We start from the raw sequence: 14,008 nt of genomic DNA, 5'->3' as shown, positions 1-14,008 counted from the left end.
CAGCATCTGTCCAGCTCCCTCCAGGCCCACGGATGCACACACCACCTGAGACTGCAGCTCAGCCAGGTGAGGTTTATTTACAGAGTAGCTGTACAGGGCACAGCGAGCCAGCAGGGACACAGCCCTGCTTCCCACAGAGGCTTTCTAGTGATTCTCCACGTACCCTCCCAAGGAAATCACTCCTTTTCCCTTCAGCAGAGCAGTCCCCACCACCACCAGGAGAGAGCCAGGGCTCAGGATTTGTGACTCCAGTAGTTGACCCACGAACTGGTGGGACACAGAGGGCACCATGACTGCAGCAGCTGCACGGGCAGAGCTCTGCAGACCCATCTTTGAGCCTCAGCAGCCCCCAATTGTCCTGCCCTGTGGCCTCCCCCAGGGAGCAGAGCACAGGGGGTCAGTGTTCTGAGAAAGAGCATCACGCTGCTCTCAGTGTACGATTCCTCTGCTGCCTCATTTCTGCTCCCACAGAAGGGTGGCAGCTCTCCTTGCCAGGCCCAGGAAAGCCCTTTGCTCCAAGGAATGCGAGTGGGAGGGCAGACATCGCCCTGTCCCCACTCCGTGTAACAGCCAGCCAGGGCAGGGCCCGGGCAGGCCCTGGGGCCGCAGCTTTCCTGCCGTTACCTGGAGCTGGTGCTGGCACAGGCACCGACAGCTACAGGCGCAGCCGCTTGATGTCCTCGCTGCGGAAGTCGATGCGGAGAGCCAGCACCTGCCGCACCTCGGCCGGCGTCAGGCGCCAGGTGAGCGGGCCCGAGTTCGGGCCCCAGTAATCCAGGATCTCCGTCACCTGGAGAAAGAAGGGACCTGTAGGAGACGACTCGGCACAGACCACCTGCGCAGGTGAGTTCAAACTCACTCACAAACCCCCTGTCACGGGATTTCCTGCCACTAACCCTGCAGGTGAGCACCCGTCTTCTCCAGCTTCCCCCCACCCTGCGGGTGTGACGACACCTGGATGAGCTCAGTAAAGCCACAGGGAGTTCAGCTGGGGCTCCCCCACTCCCCCAATAAAAGCAGGCTAAGCGCAGCTCACCCTTTCCAGGTTGAGGATGGTGGCCATCTGGGAGAGACGGGCAAACTTGTCGCGGATAGTCCAGGTGGTGACGGTGGTGAGATAGGCTATGAGAGACCTCAGCTCCTTGTCGAACTGCAGACCGCCGAGCTGCGGGCACGAGGGAGCTCTGTGACCTCTCCAAGCAGGCACAGGGGTTGTGCCAAAGACACAGTTAAAAGTTACAGGGTAGCAGGGGGAGGTCTCTGAGCAGAAGGGTTCCAGTTAGACCATTTACTGCAGCTTAAAATGGCTTATGTTTAGACCCACCACTAAAGCCACCCCCCTTACTGGTGCCAGCTTTTCTCAGGCCTATTACATACACTTTCTCCCTGTGGGTAGTAATACAGGATGTCCCTGAGCTGGCCACTGGTGGTTGCAGAGCTTTTTGGAGGGTAACATTAGCCCCTGACCTGCCCCATGCCTTTACTAAGGGTTTGGAGTCCAACCAGATGACAGGGTAGAGGGGTGTTTTGCTTACCCTGCTGAAGGTGGATTTGAGCAGCACTTTCTCCAGTTCAATGGCTATGAGACTGGTCATTAGACCAGTGAGGGTATCGTAAATCACTGGAGACAGTCCAGCCTGGAAGCAGAAACTTGTGTCATTCTTGTCAAGAAAAAGCGAGCAGAGGTCCCCAAACCCCAAGCCTAGGAGAGCTTTCAAATAAAGACCCATCACTTGCAGGCTTGTCAAGTGGAGAGCACCACAGAAGTGATCCAGGTACATGGGGCCTGCAATCAGGCTTTGAGAATTTGCAGGAGAAGGGGGTGACTGGATCCCTAAAAGCCCTGCAAGGCACTGGAGGACATCTCTGCCTGCTGTTCCCCTGAGCAGGGAAGGAGCTGGGAGATGCCATGTGGAGGTCTGGTTAAAACCTGGCAGGTTGTCTTCTCCCTCCCTCCCTTCCTCTCTCACCTTGAACTCTGTCATCTGCTGTTCCAGATTGACGATGAACTGCTGGACCCAGGGGTCGTTGGCCTCATAGTCGCTGAACTCCTCCTGACAGTGAAATGCAAAGGGTTGTTTACGTGGCCTGAAGGGACCTGCAGCCAACAGCCCAGAGGACAGGAAGGGAGGTCCCTCCTGGAGCAGCACTGCACTCCTTCTGTTTTCTCAAGCTCCTCTCTAGCCAGATGTCCCTTTCCAGGCTCAGCTGCAGAGCAAGATCTGGGCATTTTACTGCTGCTCTGTGCCAAGGAAACAGCAGGTGACTGAGGAGAATGAAAGCATTGCTCTGGCTGTGCTGCTGAGCAGAGGACAGAGTGCCCAGGTGCAGCTGGAAGCAGAGAACACTGAGCCTTACCTCCTCGATGTTGTGGGAGACAGAGAGGAATAGGTTGATCCAGGGCTTCACCTGGGGCTTGATGGCTGTGCTGTTCAGCTCATTGAGACCTTCCTGAGGGTGACAGCAAGAAGAGAGGACAGTGAGACATAAAACCTTTACAGCCAGGATGTGTTGATGCTTCCATCCTCATTGCAAGCTGGGGAAACCGACCCACAGACTTGCACAGGAATCTGAACCCAAGTCCCAAATCCCACACTCTTCCAGTGCTGGCAGGCTCTGAGGACGCCACAACAACAACAAGAGGAAGGATGTTGGCTCAGAAGCTGCTTTTGTGCTGACCTGCAGCCTGGTCTGAAGGGCTTGTGCTTCCCCCAGCCCATCCCACACAGCTACAGAGGTTTCCTGGCAGGAGTGAAGCTCACAGGAAAGGACAAACTCCAGCTTTTCCACTCAGCACCAGCCAGCTCAATGTGATTGCACTCAGCTGATGCCTTCCACCTCCAGTGCAGCTCAGCTCAGTAGGAGAAGCTAAAAGGAGGATAAAAGCTGTACCCACAGTGAGTTCCTTGAATTAATCATAACCCCAGCAACATGCCATCTCCCCTGAGCAGCGGGTTGTCAGCAAAGGCTGCTCTGTCCAGTGTGATGCTTGAGAGCTCTCAAAGGCCTCTCCTGTCAGACACCCTCCTTCGGCTCAGTAAGCTCACCCAGCATGAAACTATGCAGGTAAATGATACTGCCTGGCATTTGATGGAAGTTTTTAACTAGAACTGGCATTTCTGAGCAGGCCCTGCTGGCAATTGGCCTTTTCCGAGGCAAATTCAATCTGTGTGTGACTCAGGCAGCACAGGAACTTGCTGCTCAGCCTCTTGATTGCTTAGCAGCCAGTTTTAACACTGCACTAGAGCCAGTCTGGAGAGTTTTACTCCCTACTGACAAGCTCTTTGGTTTTGATACAGACCACAGGCACCAAGAGGGTTTTCTGGCAATGCTGGTCTGAAGACATCTGGCTGCCCTGAACTGCAAAGCCAAATGAAAAATAGTCTGGCCTCTCTGTGAAGTACAAAGGCAAACCTGGCTTAAAGTACTCTCTTTTTGCTTGGTTTCTTTCCACAGGAGGTACTAGGTCTTCCTGTGTCTCTCCCTGCCAGAGACCACTGTGAAATTTTAGGACAACAGGCCCCAAAATGCCACAGGAGATGATTTAGCCAGAGTCTTCTGCTCTGTGCTGAGGAATATTTCCATTTGGGAAAGGAGGAGAAACCTGAGAAAAGAGCAGCTCTTTTCTACCAACTGCGTGTCTTCAGCGTTACCTCGTGAGGCTGTGGACAACCTGACAATGTGCAGTGCCACGAGGGAGAATGGAGGAGATGGAAATGCTATTAATATTTCTTCTCCTGAAAGTGCTGAACCAACTACAGCTCCATGCTGAGTGAAGATAAATGAAGCAACATTCCTTCTGGCTCTGCAGCTGCCTCCAGTGCTTTTTTGCAGTCGCCAGCTGGTGCAGCTGTGCAAAGGGGCTGGGGATGCTCCCATGCCTCAAAGCTGACTGCGCCCCTACCCAGCACTCCTGGGGTCAGATGTGGCCCAGGCCCTGGGCTGAACTGAGTCCTGCTTGAGTTCTCCCTGAAGACACCAGCAGCCAGTGTGGGAGGCCAGCAGCCACTCATCCGGACACTCACCTGCAGCAGGTCCCGGAATTTGTTGGAGACAGCAGCCATGTCCGACAGGCAGCTCTCAATCTTGGCCTGTGCTTGCTCGCCCCCGAAGCCTTGGCTGAGCAGTTTGCTGCAATCACTCTGCAGGGAAGAGATCCACGAGCAAGCTGCAAATTAATAACCTGGGCAGTTTCTGCCCCCTCGTGTTGCCGAGCTCTGGCTGCCCACCAGCCTGTGGGCTAGGACAGGTGCCCAGCTCCTGCCCCTGCAAAGGCAGAGGCAGCTGGCTGCAGCTGGGGAGAGAGAGGAGAGCAGGAAAGGCAGCCAGGGGCTGTCCAGCCCAGCATCAGAGAACCACAGCCTCTCCACCATGTGCATTTTATTCCCGCACCAGGTTGGTCAGGCTGGAGGAAATGGTATTTCCTGCCACTGCCATCAGCTGGAAATTGCTCTGCCAGCTCAAAATTGCTTTCCTAAGGCTGGAGGGCAAAGACCTCAGGAATGTGGGCATATCGAAGCCCAGATGCTTTACCTGACCCCTGCCAAGGGAGGATATTACAAATCTGATTTAGGAGAAAAACCCAGTAAAGAATACAGAGCGCACCTCCAACGTCTTCTTTAGGGTCATGATGTTTTCACTGCAGACTTCCACGTTGTTTAAGGTCACCTGAGGAAAAAATCAAACCCAAGTAGAATTCATTGGAATTTCTCAGCACCCCAGCCTTGAATCCATATGTTTACTCCATGCCCCGCCAACAGAACAAGCTGAAATGTAAGTATCTAAGGGACAGAGTTGCTACTGTGAGGTCCAAGCATTGCAGATTCACTGAGCTGCACGAAGCCAAACTACAGAACCTGCAGCATGGACAGAGTTTGAGACAGTTTATGCCTTTTCCTCATCATTCTGTCCATGATGCTGCAGTGAAGCCTGACTTGTGGGTGACTGGTGGAAGCCATGGTGTACCCCAGCTTTCTGTAAGTGTCATGAAGAACAGAGCAGGAGTGGCTGAGGGCAGTGGTTTATACACTGTGTCTAGAGCAGGAGGGGAGGCAGGAAAGCACAGGTAACTATGCAGGATCAGCAGCCTCACAGGATCACACCTGCACAGACTTGGTGTGGAAGCCCTACAAACATGAGGTGAGGTAGAAGCATCTACCAGCATCCAAAGTCAGACCACCCACCACACCTGAACAGGTTTTCAGAATCTCAGGACACGACTGTGCTGTTCCCAAGAGCTCCCCATTGGCTTTCCCCCCACCCCAACTCATTTCACACCAGAACAGCCACCAAACCCACCAGAAAGGACTGCTTGGCCTCGTCGGTGCTTTCAATGCCTTTGGTGTCGAACTTGCCCTGCTGCAGGCTGCTGTGCATGATGTTCACAGCACTGGTCACCCCTCTCTGGAAGTCCTGGAAGGTCGTGGCTGGAAAGCCCTGCTTCAGCTTGTTGTACAGAACCTCCCTATGGGCAAGCAGAACATGCCAGGGCTTAGAGCAAACAACTGCAGGTGACAACAGAACTATGTCTGTGACAGGGGATGCTGTTCTGTCTGAGCTGGGACCTGGACAAGGTAAGTGGAACTTCACAGGGACAAAAGAGGGCTGGCAAATGTCTCCTGACAGTGTCTAAAGGCTGAAAGAAAAACCACCCAGATTCTGAGCTTTCCCAAATATCCTGCCTGCAGGTGCTTGCTGTCTTCAGTCAGTTCACCATTCCCATGCTGGGATGAAAAACAGCAGGACAATTTCTGCAGGCTCACCCGAAATTCGAGTCACTAAGGAACCCAGAGAACAACATGGGGTGGTCATGTACCATCAAGCAGAGCAGCACCCCAGTGCTATGTGGTGACTCGGTCTCCCAGGGATTTTGGGCCTTGAGATTCCTTTTCCTGTTTGTCCCACAGGTGATCACCACTACTGTGAGAAAAGATGCCCAGCTCCAGCTTCCCAGAGCCCACCTGCCACTGCTTCCTACAAGCATGACAGATCAGAGGTTCAAAGGTGAAGAACACAAGGAAGATCATCTGACAGCAAACACTTTGAAGACTGTGAGGTGCAGGCATGTTACAACAAACCTGGTGTATCTGCACTACCTGAAGTCAGACTCCAGCTCGGTGGTGGAGTGGTTGATCATGGCACAGAGACAGTCTATGCTGGAGCTGGACAGAGCACGCCCAATGCACTTCTTCACTATGTAAAACACGTCATCCACCATGCTGGAGGTGAGCTGGCCCTTCTCGTAGCTGTCCATGGCAACAGCCTGCAAAGAAAGCTGTCTCAGAGCCCCGAGGGATCTCATCCCGTGGGATGCTCAGCAGAGGACTGGGGAGCACACAGAGAGAACCATCTGAGGGTTTCTCAGCACGGTCAGAGCCCTACCTTGTTGACAGTCTCCCTCATGAAGTATTCCTCCATGGTGATGTAGTAGCCAATGAGCTCTTGCATGGTGCAGCTCAGCAGACAGTTGTTGAGGAGCTTGTCCAGGTATTTTTGATGCTCTACAGAAGAAGGAACCATCAGCAGGGACCAAATGGCAGAAAGCAGTTCCACCAAGTCCCCTTGCTACCTCCCTGATGGGCACCCAATGGACACACACCTGCCAAGCCCAACCTGGAAGAAATCCCAGGCCTCAGCTGCAGAGCTGAAACTGCTGAGCTGAATTTTGCAGGTGACAAAAGTGATTTCCAGAGCTCCACCGAGTACCAAAACCCCGAGCCTGTTTTCCCCGTGGCCTCCACCTTTAGGATTTGTGCCTGCAGTGCCCAGAGTCCCTCCCTCTTTTTGGGGACCTTGTTTGTTATACTCTACAGTCATTCAATGCTCAGAGATATCTCCATTTCTGGCTCCAATGAACAGAGAGCCTGCAAGTCCAGGTAGTCAAGGTGTTACCTTGCTTTACCTCCTCTGAGGCCATGGCATCTCCCACCTCAAAATCAGCTACTATTCGTCTCTTGATGAACCTCAAGTAGAGCTCACTGCGGGCGTTCATCAGGGTGACTTCTGTTAAAATAGGGTCAAGCTCCCTGGAAGGAACAGAGCAAGAACTGAGGCAGCAAGACTACAAAAGGAGAGGCACTAATTTAATTCAGCTAATTAGTGTTTTCTGTTCTCTCACTGTGAGATCCATACTGTTCCTTTCCATCTGTGCCTTTGAGTGGCAGAGCTCAGCGGAGTAACTGGTATGTGCAAAGAATGCACACACAATCAAAATGTCCTCAAAAAATCATTTCCAAGGAGGGATCTCTACAATACTGCTTTCTTCTTTGCTCCAAGAGTTTGCAACGCTCCCCCTCTTTTTTCCTCATAGCTGTGAGGACATCCACATTAAAATCACAGTGGTAAGGACTGCAAGGCTGATATAGCTTCAAAATGAGCCCTGTTTGGAGTGGCAGGTTGGACTAGAGACCTTCCTCAGCCCTTTCCTACCTCAGTTTTGCTATAATTCTGTGAGCCCCAAGCGGCCAGTGTTAGAAATGCCTGGTCCCTGCCATCTCCTCATGTGTGCCTTTGTGCACACATCCACGTGTTTCTCTGAAAATGATGAAGAGTCTGTTTAAGCTCAACAGCTCAGGAAATGTGAGACCAAAAAAAAAGCACGTGACAACGTGCAGAATGCGGTAGTCACGTCAGAGGTGACCATGAAAAATAGAGAGACTGTCACATCAGCAGCTTTTTCATCAGTGTGCACAGAAGAATTTCACAAATCCTGCTCAAAGCCTCCCAACACAGCAGTGGAACAAGGAAATGTTATTTTAGAGATGAAAAAGCAAAAGCTCAGGAAAGCTGGGATGCATGCAGAGTTACTCAGAGCAAACAGCAAGTAGATCTTTATATTACCACTGAAACAATTAGTTATGCAGGCTCACAGACAGATCTTGCTTGAAGAACCTAAGTCTTGTTTCAGGGCATGTTTAAAAGTCAGGCAGTGCCAGAAGGGCTGGATGCACTTTCAAATGGCCTTCCTTATGGGTTATGTAAATACTTAAGATAAGAAAAGTAGGGAAATTGAAAGCACTGCGGTTCATTAGCAAAAAACTGATGTTTCAGAGCTGCTGCTGCAGCAGCAGTACAGGTTAAATAAGACCCAGATTTATTCCTGATTCTGTCACAAACGATCTGCCCAGGGAGCTGCTCCATTTTGTGGGTTTCAAGGACTGTACTCTGGCCATCAAAGAGCAGCGGGCACAGGCAACTAAAGTCTCAGCCCTTCATGTGCAGTGATACTGCCAGCCCTCAGCAATGCTTAGGGCCGAGGCTTAAAAGTAATGACTAAGCAAAACAAAGCCCCAAGACAGAAGCTGCCTTTATGAAAGGGCAGAGAAGAGCACCTAACAATTGGATTTTATGTGTTAGTAGCCACAAAACCTCTGGAAGACCGGGAGTTATCTAAATGCTAAGTAGTGTTAATAACAGCTCAAGAGTGAAAGGTTAGAGCACATAAAGACTTCTTCTTTGTACCTTGGTTCAATCTTCTCTGCAGAAGAACTTCTCATCATGCTATTCTGGACTTGCTGAAACTGCAATCACAAAAAAAAAAAAGGGAGAGTCATCAGTCTTTGCTGATGACTTGGAGTTACCAGCTGCTTTTCGTGCTGTAGCCTAAGGAAGTGCTTACTCACTGGGGGTGATGGGAATGCTTTGCAGGAAGCACTGCCAGAGAAGGGAACTGCATCAGTTCACCTCCCCCTCCAAGGAAGAGCTCGTCCTGCCAGGGAGGACAGTGGCAGGGGACTCCAGCAGAGGCACCAAGGTGTGTGACCATGAGGCAGTTACAGCAGCCCTGCATCTAAGCAGGAACAAGACAGCGGGGAGGGTGTGCAGAAAGCACCCTACAGACCTGCACAGCAAAGAATCCTGTGCCCAGCGTGCATTTACCACACTCCCAACGAGTCCTTCTCTGCAGCAGAAGGAACAGCTACAGGCTGAACCCCTTCAGCCATCATCATAAATATGGAGCAAAGCCAAGTTTCTTTTAATACACAGGGACAAACTTTGCTGCCTCTGTGACAGTGGGAGCCCCACGGAGCTGGATAGAGGCCACAGTTGGCTGCACCAGGCAGTGTCACACTGCTCTTACCTGCCTGTGATAGTCCCTCTCCTTTATGAACTTGTCCACCACCTTCTCCACTTGCCGGTCACATTCCACCTGCAGGTGCTTGATGAGGGTGTAGAGCCTCCCTGGCCCGTAGTAGGTCTCCACGATGGGCTGATGGGTCTCCACAATGCGAGCAATTCCTGCGGGGAGAGGGGAAGCAGAAGAGACTCCACCAGGAGTTCCCAGAGCACGGCAGAGCTACACAGGTCCACCAACAGGAACATCCTCTCCACTGCTCATTGTAAGCACTGCAGTGCAAGTCTCCTGGAGTAGAAGCCACATCTCTCCCTAAAGAGAGCTCCTGCTATGCCAGTGTGCCAGCTGCCCTCCCAGCAAACAAGGTAAGAAGCTCCCCCAGGAGGAAGCCACACAAGCTAAACCCCACAGGGGGCATGACCTGCCACCCAAAGGCAGTGGGAGCTTTCAGCACCTGCCAAGTCACAGGAGAGCAGTGCTGGGAAAGATCAACCCAGGCACAGCTCTTGGGCATGCAGAGAGCAAGCATTAGTAAAGGCAAGAACTCCTCAGAGGAAAAGCTCATCTCCAAGGAGGTCTCTCTACAATATTGCTTTCTTCCCACAAACCCTCTACTCCAAGACTTAGCAACACTCCCCCTCTTTTAATGCTACTGCCAAGAAAACTCCAAGGGTGCCAGGCTGGGAGAATGACTTGGCAGTGGTGCAGCCTGGAATTAGAGCAGACTTCATAGAGAAGATGGTTAATCATCACAGAATCTCAATTACTGTCTTTGGCTACATTCCCACAGAGCATTCATATTCCCTTCTCTCCCTTCCCTCTCTGCTTTCAGGCTCCCATGCTGCTTCTTGAAGAGCCAGGCCTGGAGGCACCAACAGCTGCTCAGCCTTAAGGGATCTGATTTGTTTGTCTGGAGAGCTGGAAGCCTGAGGAAACCTCCAGGGAATACCCACACGTTTTGAGGATGCAGAGAACGGGAAGAGTCTGATTCCTGGAGGAACCCAACAAATCCTTTGCAAATCCACTTTGTGCCTGTGCAAGCTGTAGGTAGGGAAATCTGCTTATTGTGATGCCCTCTCCTGGCTGGAATAAATTCTGTGAGTGGTGTCCCTGTCCCTCGAGTGTGACACTTCTGTAGCTCAATGGGGAATGAGGCATTTTGTGAGCCAAACTAAAAAAACATTTAAATTCATGGACAATCTCATCAGGGACTGTTTTTAATCCATCAGGAAAGAGGGAAGGAAGATTACCTTCGAAGAGGAGTGTCAGGGTGTCTGCAAAGATGACAGCAGCTCGACGGTCGCTCATGTCTGTCCCCATCACCAGCTGCAGGTTCTCTTCTGCTTTGTTGGCCACCTGCAGGGCAACAGGACCGGTCAGCTGAACACCCAGAGCTGTTCTTCATCCCACAGGGTGGTCCCCTGTCCTTGCCCTGTTGAGCTTTCGCTGGCCTTCCCACTGCAAGAGCTACTGCTGTTGTTCCTCCTTTGAACAGGGAACCTGTCCTCTTTCGTGGATCAAGGAAAGACAGAAACTTGTTCTTCTCTTTCCAAGTTCATTGTATGAGCTTTAAGCAAGTGCAGGGAGGAAGACACAGAAGGAGAAGCTGGACAGTCCCCAGGATCTGTACTCAGACCCCAGAAAGCCCATCCCAGGACACAAAATGCAGGGAGAGAGAGGAACTGAGGCCAGTGCTGGTTTCCAAGATTAACAAGCCTCTTTTCCACAACATCCATTGACAGAGGCTGGGTTTTGCTTTTCCCTGGGTGACCAGACAGGCCACAGAAGTTTCACAGACCCTGTTACCTGCTTGCAGAGGTACTCGGAGAACTTGCTCAGCCCCTCTTCATGTAAGCCCAGCAGGGGAAAGATCTTGAAGAACCGTTCCACCTGGGGCAGGTCTCCCTGCTTCATGGCTGTGTCGAATTTCTCTGTGACAATTGTCTTCAGGCGCTGCTCTGCCTCCTGCAGGAGCTTCAGGTTGGCATCAATTATGCCTCCTGGCCAAAGGGACAGAAAAGAAAGGGAAAAGCGACAGCACAATGTTAGTGCTGTATCAAGGGCTACTTTTTTTCCCAGGAGAGAGACCAACACTGTGCAGCCCTAGGTGGAGAAGGCAGAAGACACACTGGAATTCCTCTACAGGCAAAGAATGCAATGATGCAGTCTCAAGTTATGTACTACTGGGAAGGTGACTTATCAGCTTCTCCTGCTGAGCAGAGCTCACCTTCCTTGCCCTGACGACTGAGCTCAATCACTGACTTGTCCAGAGACAGATAGCGATGGATGTGAGCTGCTGCTTGTTCATAGTCTTCATTTCTCAGGGCTGTCTGAACTCCATCCATGCAGAACTTCAGGTCAAGGATGTCATCAGCTCTCTGAATGGCCTGGTAGAGGCGGTTCTGCAAGAAAGGCACCCAGTAAAGCTTCCTGCAGCAGGATGGGCCAGGGAGAGGGAAGTGTGAGGAGAAGACAGCGTAGGGGGGAAAAAGGAAGAGACTGAAGCAAAACTTCTCCACACAATAAACAACCACATAAGTGGAAACCCCACACTACTTAAAAAGTCATAAAACCAACGGCTCTGCAAGAGGAACAGCATTTGTCAAAACTGAGGCTGAGCTCAGCTCCACTATAACAAACAGGCAGAGACCAGAGAGACAACCAGGAGCTCTCTGGTTTGATTTGTGCAGTTGTGCAGAGTGCTGGGATTGACACCTCTCAGCCTGTCTCCGGACAAGGAAGAGAACAGCCCAGATTCCTGACCAGGCTGGGTGACAACGACCACCTCCACTGTCCTCAGTGCTTGACAAGGGTGTCAGTGAAGGCCACCCTCACCTTATCCAGGAGCTGCAGGGACAGAAGGGGATGCTGTTCATGCAGAAGCATCCCTGGAAGCGTTCCAGGCCAGGCTGGATGGGGCTCTGAGCAACCTGGTCTAGTGAAAGGTGTCACTGCCCGTGGCAGGGGTGGTTGGAACATGATGGGCTTTAGGGTCCCTTCCAACCCAAAGCATTCTGGGATTCTATAATATTTATTCTTATACCATAAAATATCCAGGAGCCCATAAAGATCCTGCTAAAACAAAGAACAAGGCAGCTTCCTGCCCAGCAGAGAAAGGAGCACATCTCTGCTGTGCTGTGAGCACACAGAACACAGTTTGGTGGTGACCAGTCCCAAACTGCCCCCAGCGCAGTTACCTTGGCGAGGTCGAGCTGTCGGACCTTGCTGCTGACGTTCTCAGCCAGGTTACAGGTGAAGGTGATCATTCCTGCCAGCTGCTGGGCATCCCCCTCGATCAGCTGCAGGTTAGGGCTGCGAACACAGGGGAACTGAACGTGAGGTGTGAGCACTGGGCAGTGGGAGGGTGTGTGACAGCAGGACAGTTCTTCCTGCAGACACCACTGCTCCTGCCATCACACTGCCCCTCATCCACGCCTTTCCCCAGGGGCAAAGCAGCAGGATGGGACAGACTGACTGTGTCTTGCTACCAGACAGGGCACGGACAAGCCATGGTGGCTTTTTGACCATCTCCACTTCTGAAGTGAAAGATGAAGGCTGTAAAATTGTGCTCTGAGCTTCCACCAGGCACGAGGCCACTGAGGATGACTTTCCACAGGGATGACACTCTCCAGGCTGCCTGTACTAGCTCACCACCAAGAGGCAGCCTGACACAGGACATCTGATCCAAGCAGTGGTGCTGAAACTTGGCAGCCTCTGGGGTGAGGCCTTCAAAACCCACCCAGCCTTACACCAAAACGGGTCAGTCTGTGAGAGCACAGCAGTCCCCTCTGTCAGTGCTGCTGAGAAGAGCAGGGCCCTGGGGATGAGGATTCAACTACTGTTCCCTGCCACAAACTGATTTAAAGCCTGATGTTTCCTGAGAGCGTTCCCCAACCAGGCTGAAAGGAACGTTCAGGTGGTGCCGTGAGGAGAAGGAAGGGCAGAGGGTGGGCAGCACTAACCCCATGCGGTGAAGAGCAACCATCTTGTTCCCTATAGTGCTTTGCTGCTCCAGAAGGGCATCCAGCTCTTCCTGCACAACTTTCTGGGGAAAAAAACAGAAAGGAAACCTTGTGTGACTTCAGCTCTACCCCGGCTAGCAATTTATCACCAACTCTTATGTCCAAGTCAAGGGCATGGAGCTAGAAAGGAATTAGTGCTTCCCAGAACTCATGTGACAAATAAATCCTTCCCGAGCTCTCATTTTCATCCTGTAAATCTTTATTATTTTTTGCCGTTTAAAGCATAGGTTATGGAAACCTCATCACGCAATTCCTAAGCCAGATAACCCACAAACTCCTGCCCTGGCCGAGTTTTCAATGCATGAAGCCCCAGAATTTCATGGCTGCTCGCGATCCACGAACACCAGACCCGCGGAGGCGACACCGCCGGGCCCCGGGGTATGAAACAGCTCTGGAAAGGATTCAGAGGATCCTTTAAGGGAGCCGTGACAGGAGCCCCCCGCTGTCGCTGTCACCGCGGCGGACGGAGCGGGCAGCAGCAGCGAACACCCCCGGGGCGCCGCCCCCGCTCCCCCCGCCGATCGCCGCCTCACGCACCTCCTCCTCGCACAGCCGGCTGTAGGCGGCCTCCAGGTCGGCCAGCTCGGTCAGGGACTGGATGCGCTCCATGGAGAGCGCGGAGGCGGCGGGGCCGCCGCTCTCCCCCCTCAGCGCCGCCGCCATCTCGGGGCGCGGTGACGCGGCCCGCCGGGGCTGTCAGCCGCCGTGCCTGAGCGCTGGCGCCGTGCCGCTCCCCTGGTGTTTGTTCTGCGCTTCAAGGCGGCTGAGGTTCTGGGGTGTTTTTGGGGGTGTGGGGGATGTTGGTACGTGGAGCGGCCGCCATCGCGCCGCAAATCATTCAGGCGCCGCTTCGGGCAGCCTGCCCCTCCTTCACGGAGGTGAGCGCGCGCGCCGGGCGCGCGGAAAGCCCCGC

The 14,008-nt window shown here is 52.7% G+C and overlaps 1 protein-coding gene and 1 long non-coding RNA gene across 2 annotated transcripts; one reads left to right on the top strand and one right to left on the bottom strand.

Moving 5' to 3' along the window:
* Window positions 1-58: 58 nt before the first annotated feature.
* Window positions 59-13,793, bottom strand: COG4 (component of oligomeric golgi complex 4). Its single transcript, XM_050311543.1, has 19 exons — window positions 13,633-13,793; window positions 13,036-13,118; window positions 12,271-12,385; window positions 11,301-11,475; window positions 10,880-11,073; window positions 10,324-10,429; window positions 9,080-9,237; window positions 8,461-8,519; window positions 6,892-7,025; window positions 6,382-6,500; window positions 6,096-6,262; window positions 5,299-5,464; window positions 4,606-4,668; window positions 4,026-4,142; window positions 2,359-2,451; window positions 1,971-2,054; window positions 1,536-1,637; window positions 1,037-1,165; window positions 59-790 (listed from the first exon to the last, which is right to left on the bottom strand). Exons 1-19 carry the CDS (start codon window positions 13,756-13,758, stop codon window positions 656-658), a joined length of 2,325 nt encoding a protein of 774 aa, XP_050167500.1. The 5' UTR covers window positions 13,759-13,793; the 3' UTR covers window positions 59-655.
* LOC126637976 (uncharacterized) lies at window positions 4,141-10,329 on the top strand. Its single transcript, XR_007628479.1, has 3 exons — window positions 4,141-4,773; window positions 5,907-9,438; window positions 9,906-10,329. It is a non-coding gene; the product is annotated as an uncharacterized LOC126637976 (long non-coding RNA).
* Window positions 13,794-14,008: the final 215 nt, after the last annotated feature.

This window comes from Myiozetetes cayanensis, unplaced genomic scaffold, assembly GCF_022539395.1.
Source record: "Myiozetetes cayanensis isolate MyiCay16 unplaced genomic scaffold, myiCay2020 scf16, whole genome shotgun sequence".
NCBI lineage: Eukaryota > Metazoa > Chordata > Aves > Passeriformes > Tyrannidae > Myiozetetes > Myiozetetes cayanensis.
Note: the sequence above shows the minus strand (reverse complement) of the source record. Positions and strands in the feature narration are given on the sequence as shown.